Source organism: Choloepus didactylus, chromosome 4 (genome assembly GCF_015220235.1).
Source record: "Choloepus didactylus isolate mChoDid1 chromosome 4, mChoDid1.pri, whole genome shotgun sequence".
NCBI lineage: Eukaryota > Metazoa > Chordata > Mammalia > Pilosa > Megalonychidae > Choloepus > Choloepus didactylus.
In genome coordinates this window covers 76911446-76924534 of record NC_051310.1, presented here as the reverse complement: position 1 = coordinate 76924534, position 13089 = coordinate 76911446, and the positions used below count along the sequence as shown (strand labels likewise).

Sequence of the window (13089 nt, the reverse complement as noted above, 5' to 3'; positions counted from 1 at the left end):
GTTTCCCAAGTCCCTTGTTCACATGTCCCACATTTGTTGTCCTACTTTCTACCACTGGAAGTCAGGGAAGTTGGTCACATATGACAGCTGCATGCGTTTATCATTGCCTTTCTTCCCAAAAAGTCCTCACCTACTTTTTATTTTTTTATTCAATTTTATTGAGATATATTCATATACCATACAATCTTCCAAAGTATATAACAGTTGTTCACAGTACCATGATACAGTTGTGCATTCCTCACCACAATTTTTGAACATTTTCATTACTCCCCTCAAAATAAAAATAATAATAAAATGTAAAAAAGAACACCCAAAACATCCCATACCCCCATCCCATTATTCATTTAATTTTTGCCTCCATTTTCCTACTCATCCATCCATACACTGGATAAAGGGAGTGTGTGCCACAAGTTTCACAATCGCATAGTCACACCATATAAGCTATACAGTCATACAGTCATCTTCAAGAATCAAGGCTACTGGGTTGCAGTTCAAAAGTTTCAGGTATTTACTTCTAGCTATTCCAATACACCAAAAACTAAAACGGGATATCTATATAACGCATAAGAATAACCTCCAGAATGACCTCTTGACTCCATTTGAAATCTCTCAGCCACTGAAACTTTATTTTGATTCATTTCTCTTCTCCCTTTTGGTCAAGGCTTTCTCAATCCCATGATGCTGGGTCCTGGTTCATCCCTGGAAGTCATGTCCCACACAGAGGGGAGGACAGTGAGTTTACTTGCCAAGTTGGCGTGGAGAGAGAGGCCACATCTGAGCAACAAAAGAGGTTCTCTGGTTAAAAGCTGGTAATACAGGCTACCAGGAGATAGAAAGAGGGTAGAGATCAGGCATTTGATGCTGAAGGACTACAGAATGTTCAGCAGGATTGACTATATAGATCCAGAAATAGATAGCATAATACTGTGTGATGGTAGCACAATATTTTAAGTACACTGAACAAAGATGTCTGTGAGTAAGGCTGAAAGAGGTGGGATAGGGGAATGTATGACAACAGAGGTAAAGACAGATGATGACGACTGGGACTGTATAACTTGGCAAAAACTGGAGTGGCCAATGACTGTTACTAAGTGTACAAATATAAAAATGTTCCCACATGTGGGAGAACAAATGAATGTCAACCATGCAGAGTGTTGAAAAAGGGATGGTATTTGGGAAAAAACATAATCAGAGCAAACTGGAGTCTATGGTCAACAGTAACACTGTACTGTGCTTTCATTAAATGTAACAAAGGCAATATACCAAAGTTAAATGTGTATGACAAGGGGATATAAGGGAGGGATACGGGATTCTTGGTAGTAGTGTTATTTTCTGTCCTTAACTAATATATTGTATTGTATGACATTTTATTTTTCTTTTTATTATTATCTTTTTTATTATTCACCAAAAAAAAAACCAGAACTTTTTCATAGTAATCAATATGTTCAGGTGCTGTCTGTGGTGATAAATGTACCATATGACGATACCATGAACAACTGATTGTACACTGTGGTTAATTGTACGTTATGTGAATATATCTCTATAAAATTGTAGGAAAAATATAAATATTGGTAAAAGTGCTGGAGAAAACATGGAGGGAGAGATGTACTTATTTACTGTTGATGAGAGGCAGAATGGTGTAGCCCTTCTGGAGGTCACTGCGTGGTTCCACAAGAAGCTAAGTATATGGGGGCCATAAGGTCCTGCAACCTCATTATAGGGTATGTACTTGGAAGATCTGAGAGCAGAGACATGAATGGACATTTGCACACTGGTGTTTATGGAGGCAGTATTCATGATTTGCAGTGGGTGGAGGTGGCCTAAGGGTACACCGACTGAGGAACAGAATGGTGAACTGTGGTGTATGCTTATAATGGAATATTGAGCAACTACGAGGAGTGAAGTTGTGAGACGTGCAAGGAGGTGAATGGATCCTGTAGACAGCATTTTGAGTGAAGTATGCCAGAAACAAAAGCAAACACTAGAATGCCTCACCGATATGGACTAACTACAATGTGTAAACTCAGAATTGAATCTTAGAGCACAGCCTAACAGGGAAATGATTATTGTAATGGTCCCTAGACTGTAAGCTTTTACAGCAGTCCAATCTATTCCTGAATTGTAATGGCTGTCTCCCAACTCTGAGATGTTGATCCCTTGGTGTATAACCTGATTGGTCTCTGGAACATTAGGTATCTGTGTGACACCTGAAACACAAGAGCTAGAGCTCGGCAGATTATGAATGTCAGTGTTAATGCATACGGCAACTGTTAAAAAAAAAAAAGCTGAAAAAGAGCCCCAGACTTCAGTTAGAGATAGGAATGAAGCAGATCTGATTAAGACTGGGGAAAATCAGGCCAAAGGGTGAAGGCTGAAACTGACTGTGTATTAAAACTTCAACTTTCACATGAGACCAAGGGAAGAAAGGTTTATTTGGTGTAGGATCTATATTTTCTAAACAATATAACTTCTACAGTCAGTTTGTTCAAACACCACAATTACATGGAACTTCGAATAGGAAGTGAGATATGGTAGGTCTGTATAAGTTACAGTGAAATAGCAACACATCCCAAAGTAATTTGGGCGGAAATTAAAAATATATATTCAGGGCCCCCCTGAGGAGTTGGGGGAGGATGTGGAGGTGTTGGACTTCCTCACCTGGATTGTTGCTGTTCTTACAAACATTAGGGACTGAAGGCTTAACATGCTGAGCCCTCTGTCTTGGGGCTTTCCCCTATGAAGCTTGTTGCTGCAAAGGAGAGGCTAAACCTGCTTAGAATTGTGCGTAAGAGTACCCCTGAGTGCCTCTTTGTTGCTCAGATGTGGCCCTCTCTCTCTAACTAAGCCACCTTGGCAGGTGATCTCACTGCCTTCTCCCCTATGTGGGACCTGACTCCCAGGGGTGTAAATCTCCCTGGCAACACAGGATATGACTCCCGGGGATGAATCTGGACCTGGCATCGTGGGATGGAGAACAACTTCTTGACCAAAAGGGGGATGCAAAATGAAATGAAATAAAGCTTCAGTGGCTGAGAGATTTCAAATGGAGTTGAGAGATCACTCTGGTGGACATTCTTATGTACTACATAGATAACACTTTTTAGTTTTTAATATATTGTAATAGCTAGAAATGCCTGAAACTCCCAAACTCCAACCCAGTAGACTTGACTCTTGAAGACGATTGTATAACAATGTAGCTTACAAGGGGTGACAGTGTGATTGTGAAAACCTTGTGGATCACACTCCTTTATCCAGTGTATGGATGGATGAGTAGAAAAGGGGGACAAAAACTAAATGAAAAATAGGGTGGGATGGGGGAATGATTTGGGTGTTCTTTTTTATTTTTTATTCTTATTCTTTCTGGTATAAGGAAAATGCTCAAAAATAGATTGGGGTGATGAATGCACAACTATATGATAGTACTGTGAACAGGTGATTGTACACCACGGATGACTGTATGGTATGTGAATATATCTCAATAAAACTGAATTTTAAAAAAAAAGTTTCTCTGGGGGTGACTCTTAGGCACAATTAAAAGTAGGTTTTGCCTCTCCTTTGCAGTAACAAGCTTCATAACGGCAAGACCCAAGATTGATGGCTTGGCCTTCTAAATTGGTAGTCCCCAATGCTTGTGACATTATCAGTAATTCCCCAGGTGGGAAAGTTTAATATTTCCACATTTTTTCCCCAGTCCCTCAAGGGGCTTTGCAAATACATTTTTATTCTCTACCCAAATTACTATGGGATGTATTGGGGCTTCACACTAACTTGTACAAACCAACCAGATATCACTCCCTATTCAAAGTTCCATGTAATTTATGGTGTTTGAATAAACTGACCATACAAGTTAAATTATATAGTGTGCTACAGAAAATATAGATTTTGCACCAAATAAACATCTCTTCCTTTGGTCTCACATAGAAGTTCAAGTTTTAAAGCACTGTCAATATCATCCTTTACCCTTTAGTCTGATTTGCCTTAGTCTTAACCAGATCAGCTTCATACATATCGCCAGTTGAAGTCTGAACTGAACTTTTTTTCGGATTTTTTAACAGGTGCTGTATGGGGTAATACTGACTTTCATAGCTGTCGTACTCTGGCTGTCTCAGGAGTCACACAGATCATGAAGTTCCAGGGACCAACCAGATTATACACAAAGAGCTCAGCATCTCAGAATTTAGAGATAACCAGTACAACTCATGAATAGATGTGACTGCTGTAGGAGGTTACAATCTAGGAACCTTTACTGTAAGCTTCCCCAATAACGTTTGCTCTCAGATTCCATTCTCAGAGTTTGCACATTATAGTTAGTCCATATTAGTAAGGCGTTGTAATGTTTGTCCCTTCATTTCTGATTTCACTCAACATACTGTCCTCAAGGTCCATGCACGTAGTTGCATACCTCACAACTTCACTCCTTCTTGTAGTTGCTCAATATTCCATTGTTGTATATACCACAGTTCGCCATTCCATTCATCAGTTGATGTACCTTTAGGCCACTTCTATCCACTGCAAATCATGAATACTGCCACCATAAACACCAGCCTCACCTACTTTTAAAACTAGATTGCTTGTTAGAAAAATTAAAACCTTTCTCTGATCTTTTGAGAAATACTGGTGAATGAAGAGGAAAATTCTGTAGAGAATAAAGATGAGTAGTTTCTTGGCAGGCATTTCCTACCAAGAGATGAGATAAAGCATTTAATTACTGAGAAACCTCTAAAGAACAATTAGTAGTAGGCATTTCCTTGTTTAATGCTTTTAAAATCTTAGGTAGCTTAGTTTTTGCCTCAAAGTATGAAGGTTATTGGAAGAAAGTGTTTGAAAATGTTTTTCTTTTCTAACACTTGTCATTTTACTTCACTATCTAAACAAGTCACAAGTGCCATATTCAAATCACACCAAATTTATTAAAAATTTAAATGCATATAACTGTTATGGCATGGTGTCACAGAGAAGTTAAGCTTCACTGACAATATATTTTACATTTATTTCTCAAGCAAGGAAATCAAAATTGAATTATTTTAAGAGCACCGTGATATATATTTTTCCCAGACCTTTTTCTGATTTTTGTATCTACATGTGTTTATCCATAGTATACATCTTTCTCATCTTTTTCTACACAGCTTCATGTAATCCTCAAATATTTACTGATTACCCTGCCACGCTCTGTCCTAGGTGCTTCACAAACCTTTCTCACTTAATCTCTGAGGCCAGGATTAGTACTGTAAACTTGGAGTGTAGTAGCTTTCCTAATGTCTTAAATGTTTCTAATCTAGGTCCATCTAATTCTAAAGCCCTTACTTGTGCAAAGTCACTAGGTCTGTGTTTTCTGCACATGAAAACATGGTTAAGCACAGGCTCTGGAATCAGATTGCCTAAATTCAGATCCCTGATTTACCACTTAACTTGCTGTGGGACCACAAACCAGTTATATATTTTCTCTATGCCTCAGTTTCTTCATTTGTGAGAAGACAAATACAATAAATGCACATGCCTCAGTAGGTTTGTTGTGAAGATTAAATGACTATATGTAAACCACTTGGAATAGTCTGACCAAGTTACCTGTGTATAATCATTAGCTTTTGTCCTCGTTCTTTATATTTACTATTATTATTATTGTGTTATCACCATTATCATCACAATTTCTCCTCACACATCCATGGCTTCCCATATCAAACTGAGGTGGAGTGTGGGCCTGGGTGACTTCTCCATTGCCTAAATGTCTTTCTAACACTATTTTATGCCTGTATTTTTTCATGCACTCTTCTGAACAAAGTGTAGAGAGGTGTGTTTGTTTGTTTTACAGAAGTTGTAAGTTTACAGAAAACTCATGCATAAAATACAGAGTTCCCATATACTACCTTAGTATTAACACCCTGCAGTGTGGTACATTTGTTACAATTCATGAAAGAACATTTTTGTAATTGTTCTATGAAATATAGTCCATCATTTACAACAGAGTTCACTGTGTTGTACAGTTCTATGTGTTTTTTTTCTTCATTCCAGTAATATATATATACAATTCCAGATCTCCCCCAGCAACCATATTCAAACAAGACTTAAAACCTATTACCATTTCTTACCTGTCTTGAGTAATAATGGTTTGCTGCCTGGGTAACGATGCTGCTGAAGGACCCTGCTGATTTGCACACAGAGACAGGAGGAGCCAGGTGGTTGGGGTTGCTTGATAATTTAAATGAACACTTTATCATGAAAAAACACTGAAAACGCAGCCCAGATGTTGAAAATGGCTTTCCATTTTTTATTTTCCATTTTTCCTTTATTTTTCGGTTGCTGACATTTTTTGACTCAGAGTACAACTGATCCTTCTGGAGAGACCTTTTGCAGAATTCTAGATAGTTGGCAGAAGGCTTCTTTTGAACTTGAGTCTGAATTTTAATTTACAAGCAAACTGAAGCAGATTTTTTCTCATTGTAAAAAAAATGAATGCATTGATGTTACATATATTTTTCTTAATAGGCCTCTGTATTGAAGATGAGAATATGTTGTCTTACGTAAAACAGAAAGTTATTTTTCCATGCTTACTAGATTTTTAGCATACTTGTATCACAACATGGAATATCATTTTACACTTAATATTGCAGTTTCCATGCCATTATCAAATTGCATTTTCATACTGAATTGCAAACAAAAATTTTATACTAACATTTAATGAAATTTTAATAAGGTTGTGTTTTGAGGTTATTATTCAAATATGTTCTGAACTGCTTTCCTTTGAATATATTTGCATTAAAGAGGAACTCAATTTCCTGTAGTTCTTTAAAGAGTCTACCCACTTTCTTTAGCAGCTTTAAAAAGGCAGAGGGAAATTCATTTTCTTTTTTGGGAGTTGGTAAGATTTTAATAAGTTATGATGGACTGAGTAAAAAATTGCTCTTTTTGGCTTTAGAGTTGCACAATAAAATTTATATATATATATATGTGTGTGTGTGTATATATATATATGTATATATATATATATATACACACACAAAGTGCACACATCACAGATTATGGGGGATGATACCCCTGGATTCTCTTTTCCTTCTCATTAAGCTCTAAGGTTGATATATTAAGAATTAATAAATTCCAGAGTCACATTATTGCAATTCTTCATCAGTGATGCTCAAAATGAAATGGCAATCTCCTGAAGGAGCATGTTTCTCTTTTACTCCACTGCTAAAATTGTGGTCGTGGACCTAAAGCCTTGTATTTGAGCATCGGGATTCTAAACGAGAAATTCGTTTAAGCAAGCGAAAACGTCTCATCGGAACACGCTTTGCGCGGCGGTGTCCAGTTGATGCAATTTAATATGGAGAATATAAAAACTATGGTAGTGAAAAGGAGAAGAAATTCCCGCTCGCGAGGAAAGCCTGCCTTTATCAAACATTTTAAAATAAACTCTTGGGGACGTCAGACAAAGTTAACTGGTGATCATAATTAAGGGAGGATATTACTACCCTGAGGAGGGGGAGTGGTGACGGCAGTCTTACGGACTCCAATTAGAAGTTCTCTAGGTCTTCCATAACAATTATTATTATTATTATTATTATTATTAATCTATGTCTCATGCAGAAATAAATGCTTTTCCTTTACTTTTCACGGCCTTATCTTCCTCTTCACCCTGTGTTTCTCCCACATTTACGCTTTGAATTCTCTCCACTTAGAAACAGTTCCACTTTCAAAACTCTTCATACTCACTCTCTCTCTAGAACGTCCCTGAGCCCGTTTGGTCCTGAATCCCGCCGCACACTAGTTCAAGAGTTTCGGTCCCTGCCTCTATTTGTATGGCTTGGTAAGGACCTCACTTAAGGTGACAATAAAAAGCACCGCTACGGGCCACAGGCACAAGACCACCAATCCTCTCCTGCAGACGCGCGGCAGCCGCGCACACGCCACCGACGCCACGCCCAGGCTCCGCCGACGCGACGTGCGCTGTCCGGCGACGTAACGCGCAGCCTCTCTGGCCCCGCCCCGGGCCGCTGGGACGTGCGTCGCGCAGGTGCAGAAGCTACCGCCGGGCACTCCGCATCTCCGGCCGCTTCCGCGATCCCGCCGCCGCCGCCCGTTACGGCGAGTGCTGTGCCCGCCCAGTCCGAGCCGACGCCCGCCGCCCGCCGCCCGAGTGACATGTTGCAGAAGCCGACGATCCGGGGCCGCCCTGGCAGCCAGGCCGAGAGGGAGAGGGACTCGGGCCGCAGCGGGGAGGAGGCCCCGAGCACCTCCCGCGGCACAGGAGGATCTCAGGGGGCGCTGAGCGCCTCGTCCAGGGGCGCCCGCTCCAGTCAGGCCACCCCCGCCGTGGGGCCCCGCACCCAGAAGCAGCTGGAGCTGAAGGTGGCCGAGCTGGTGCAGTTCCTGCTGATTAAGGACCAGAAGAAGATTCCGATCAAGCGCACCGACATCCTGAAGCACGTCATCGGAGACTACAAGGACATCTTCTCTGACCTCCTCAAGCTCGCTGCCCAGCGTCTCGAGTACGTCTTCGGGTACAAGCTGGTGGAACTCGAGCCCAAGAGCAACAGCTACATCCTCATCAACACCCTGGAGCCGGTGGAGGAGGACGCGGAGGTGCGGGGCGACCAGGGCACGCCCACCACCGGCCTCCTGATGATCGTCTTGGGGCTCATCTTTATGAAGGGCAACACCGTCAAGGAGACCGAGGTCTGGGACTTTCTGCGTCGGTTAGGGGTGTACCCCACAAAGAAGCATTTAATTTTCGGGGACCCCAAGAAACTCATCACCGAAGAGTTCGTGCGGCAGCGTTACTTGGAGTACCGGCGGATCCCCCACACTGACCCTATAGACTATGAGTTCCAGTGGGGCCCGCGAACCAGCCTGGAAACCAGCAAGATGAAGGTGCTTAAGTTTGTGGCCAAAGTGCATAACCAGGACCCCAAGGACTGGCCAGCGCAGTACTTTGAGGCTTTGGCAGAAGAGGAGGGTAGGGCCAGACCCCAGTCGGGGGGCCCGGCCCCCTCCTCTTGAAATCATTGGGGCTCCTGGGGTAGGGCTCGGGGCCCAAAGGCGCAGTGCTGGGGGACTGGGTGGGAGGTGCGGGGAGGAGTGGGACATATTTCTGTAGCATGTATAAGTGTGTAACTTTAGAATTTATTTGCAAAGCGTTGTTCCTTTAACGTTCTTAATTATTTGGTTCCAAATCAACATTTACGAAAGAGAAGGATGGGGAAGGGGGTGGTGGTTTTGATTTGTTTTACTTGTATGTGTTTTTTGGTATAAAACTTTTGCTAGCTTTGTAAAACTAATTGGCAAACTGGACCATGATCCCGAACAGACTAGTAAGAAAGAACATATCAGTGAATTGTTTTGGTCCCAAGAAAATAAAAGCAAAGTAGCTATTATCTGGCTTCTTTAATTACCCCAGTTTAGGGAAAAATAAAAATCTTTATAAATTGAAAATATAATTGTCTATATATCCTTTTTATCTTAACACAGCTATTTTATTTTTATATTTTTTCTACTTATATACTAAGTATTTTGCATGGTTCCAAGCAGTGTACGTATTTTATTTTCTCCGAATAGCAATTTAAAAAATTCTTACTATATAATCATAATTACTACTCAGCCCTGTTGCTGACCATTTAGTTTTTTCTTTTTTCTTTTGGCTGTTTTATTGATAATAAATGGTGTATTTTTGAAGCACTTAAGCATTGTCTGTTTTTTTAGTAGTGCGTTATGAGATTTGTTTTGTGACTCAAAACCACTATCTTAAAAAAAAGAAAAAGATAGTTTGTTCTACTTTATATAATAAGGTAAGTAGAGTTTTGTAGAAGTTTCACTTTTATATGTCTGTGTTTATTGGGTCATGATGTAAAACATTTCTTACTGTGGCTTCCCCCAAAATTTGTAAGATAGTGACATATTAATGAGCCGTGCTTGCTTGGAATCAGACTATTTAGATCCATATCCTGGCTCCACCACTAACCAGCTGTATGAACCTGGGGACAGATGTTTCCTCACCTGTAAAATGGGAGTGATGATGCCAAATCATGTGTGCTAGGGCAGTAATTACACGTGACAATGTATGTAAAGTTTTTAGTGTGGAGTATTTTGGTTGTTACTTTGTTCATAATTTTCTTTTTTTTAATTTAGTTTTTATTCTCCTTTGTCTGGAGCTTGATTTTGTTTTTGTTTTCTTAAGTTTTTCTTTATCTTGGTCTAAATCATTCCTTCTAATAGAATTACTGGTTCAAAAGTTATGACTGTGTTCTGGTCTGGCACCGTCATGTGCTTTTATGGAAAACATAACACATGGTAAAAGGCAGTGTGAGCAGTGAGTCCATCCCACAAAGAGTAGTATGAGCAGGAAAGTTAGGCATAAGATCTCCCCAGGGCTTTGAGATGGTATTGTAGGGTAGTGGAAAGGGTATGGGTTTTGAGGTCATTCAACAATCTGAATTATGGCTCATGCTAACTTGTCAACATGGTCATTTAGAGTAGGTTTTAAGCTCTCTGAATCTCAATTTCTTTGGCTTGTTTTATGGATTAAATGAGATAATATATTTAAAATACGTAATAGTGAGAACTCAATACATGTTCACCATCCATCCTAATCCTAGAGTAAACTAAGACAGTTGCCCACGTCTTGTACATTATTAATATGATGTTATGTCATCAACTCAGAATGTTAGTGCTAGAAAGGATTTTAAATGTCCTAGCCCATCCATCTCTTTTTTACGCTTGTGAAGACTGAAGCCTCAGGACACCTGGAATTAGAAGTAGAACTGGGCTAAGAACTCAGGTTTGAATCCTATTTCAGTGCATTCTGTTTAGATTCATATTGCAACAAGGAATGGAGTTTTACCAAGTCACCTCAAGCATTGAAGGATCTAGGACTATCCTAACAGCCTGACCTCCAGAGAAAGAACCTTAAACAGAAGTTGGTGGGAGATGGGCCAAACTTGCCCCAGCCACAGAGCTGGACCCTCCCCTCCTCTGGCTCTTGTCCTGACAGGAACATGGCTTTATGCAAACAAAAGAGTTCATTGTCTTCTCTCGCTGCATTCCCCCATAGCATCAAACAAAATGCTGTTTATTTACAGAGATTCAGCAACTATTATTTTTGAAGTTTTATTGTGGAATATAACATATTTACATAAAAGTAATAACTTTCCAAGTACAATTTAACAAGTAGTTAGCAAATTTCAAAGAATGTTATGGGTTACAGTTCCACAGTTTCTGTTATTTACTTATTGTGAAATATGACAAATCAGCAAATATTTTATTCACTGAGTGAGTAAGTATAATTGTTGTAGGGCATAAGGTGCCGCAAATTAAGCATGAAATGAGGTAAATACTTTGAGAAAAAAAAATGTGGACTGGATAAACATGGAGCTAAACGCCATCTAGAATAGCTGCTGGTGGATATGTGGTGGTTATGGAGAAATGTGATGTGTTAGAGGTTTTATTTCATTCTGTTGAATTGGGGCTTGTATTTATTTCAGTGGAATACAGTTAGTTTGTCATTTCTTCCTGGTCTGCATTTAATTTAGGGTAAGAATTACTGGCTAAGAGCCCTGGCTGCTTTCTATTCCTGTTATGTTTACACTCACATTTTTAGTGAAAATTATCAGTACCCACCATCTACTATTAGTTAAATCCAGGGCAAATATCTTCTGCATTTTTCTTATAGAGATATTAGCAATTTACCATCAGCAAGTCACCATTTTGTTTCAGATTTTAAAATGTAAAACATTACAGACCAGATCAAGCCCTTTTCCTTCTCACCCTTCCCAGAGATAATAAAAAGTTGTGGGTATCATGCTGTTTTATATTAGACGTTCCCTACGTGTATGTGTATACATCAATATATAGCATTACTTTGTGAGTTTTTACAAGTTACATAAGTGATAGTGCACTGTACATATCCTTCTGTCATTTGTTTTTTTGTTCACGGTTGTTTGAGATTTAGCCATGTAGATAAAGGTAGATTTGATTAATTCATTTTAGTTTTCTTTCATTAAGTAAAAATAAACAAGGAAAACGATTTTGTTTATCTATGGCTAGACAGTTAAGTTCTTTCCAGTTTTTGTGTTGGCAGGCAGTGTACAATGCCTCTTTGGGCACATGTGTGAGATTTTCTCCAGCCAGAAACAAATAGAGCAATCATGGAGCATTGCCAAAGCGCTCTTGAGATTGTATTACGTTACACTCCCCATCATTTTATAGAGTTTTTTTGTTTTTGTTTGTTTGTTTGTTTGTTTGTTTTCTGAACCGTTCAGCCTCCCTGTCTTGTGAACCCTTGGTTTGTTCTTATTTTCAGCCATTCTGGTGGGTAGGTAGTGATAATTTATCATGGTATTGACTTGCATCTCTTGCTTACTAGTGCATTCTTTGCATTTCTACCTATCTTTAGCTCTCAGTGCTCTCTCCCTTTTGCCATTCACGTTTCATATATCAGCCCTTTTTCTGTTTTTACTCATTTATAAGACTAGTTTATATGTTTTGCGTATTGACCCATTCTCTACTATACTAGTGCAAACACCGTCTCCCACATTTTCACTTTTAATTGGTCATGCAAATGAATTGATTTTAATATGTCAAACTCAACAATATTTGACTTTTAGGTTGTGCTTTTTATGTAGTACTTTCAAAAATTGCCCCTAGTCCTGATATTTGATATTTGTAAAGATATTTTCCAATATTTTCTTCTAAGTGTTCAAAGTTTTGATTTCACATTTAGGTTTTTAATCTGTGTTTTTGTGTATGATTCAAGGTATGGATATAATTTCTTATTTTCCCATAGATAGCCAGTTTACATAGCACCAATTTTTCATAGTTTATCCTTTTCACACTGGCTTAGGATACCTCATATACTGGTAAATGGATTTGTGGTTTGGTTCTATGTAGAAATGAATTGGCTTATTTGCTATCCATTTACTAATACCATGCCATTTTAAGTCTATAGCATCATATTATAAGATTTTTTCCTTCTTTTCCATTTCTTACACCATTTTACTCTTGTCTTTTTTGCATTGGCTGGAACTGCCAATACATTATTTAAAAGAAGTGGTGACAGCAGGCATCAAGGATGTTCCTGATTCCTTGTTCCTGATTTTAAATTTT

General features: G+C 39.3%; 2 protein-coding genes across 5 annotated transcripts in view; both read left to right on the top strand.

The window, feature by feature from the left end:
• Positions 1–13089, top strand: part of FAM189A1 (family with sequence similarity 189 member A1) — a 496302-nt gene that overhangs the window by 309543 nt on the left and 173670 nt on the right. The gene's annotated exons all lie outside the window — the stretch shown is intronic.
• NSMCE3 (NSE3 homolog, SMC5-SMC6 complex component) lies at positions 7991–9671 on the top strand. Its single transcript, XM_037832877.1, has one exon. The coding sequence runs from the start codon at positions 8134–8136 to the stop codon at positions 8989–8991; it is 858 nt and encodes a 285-aa protein (XP_037688805.1). The 5' UTR covers positions 7991–8133; the 3' UTR covers positions 8992–9671.

What these genes read in the sequence shown, in the direction of transcription:
- NSMCE3 (XM_037832877.1), top strand. Translation starts at nt 8,134, where the DNA reads ATGTTGCAGAAGCCGACGATCCGGGGCCGCCCTGGCAGCCAGGCCGAG.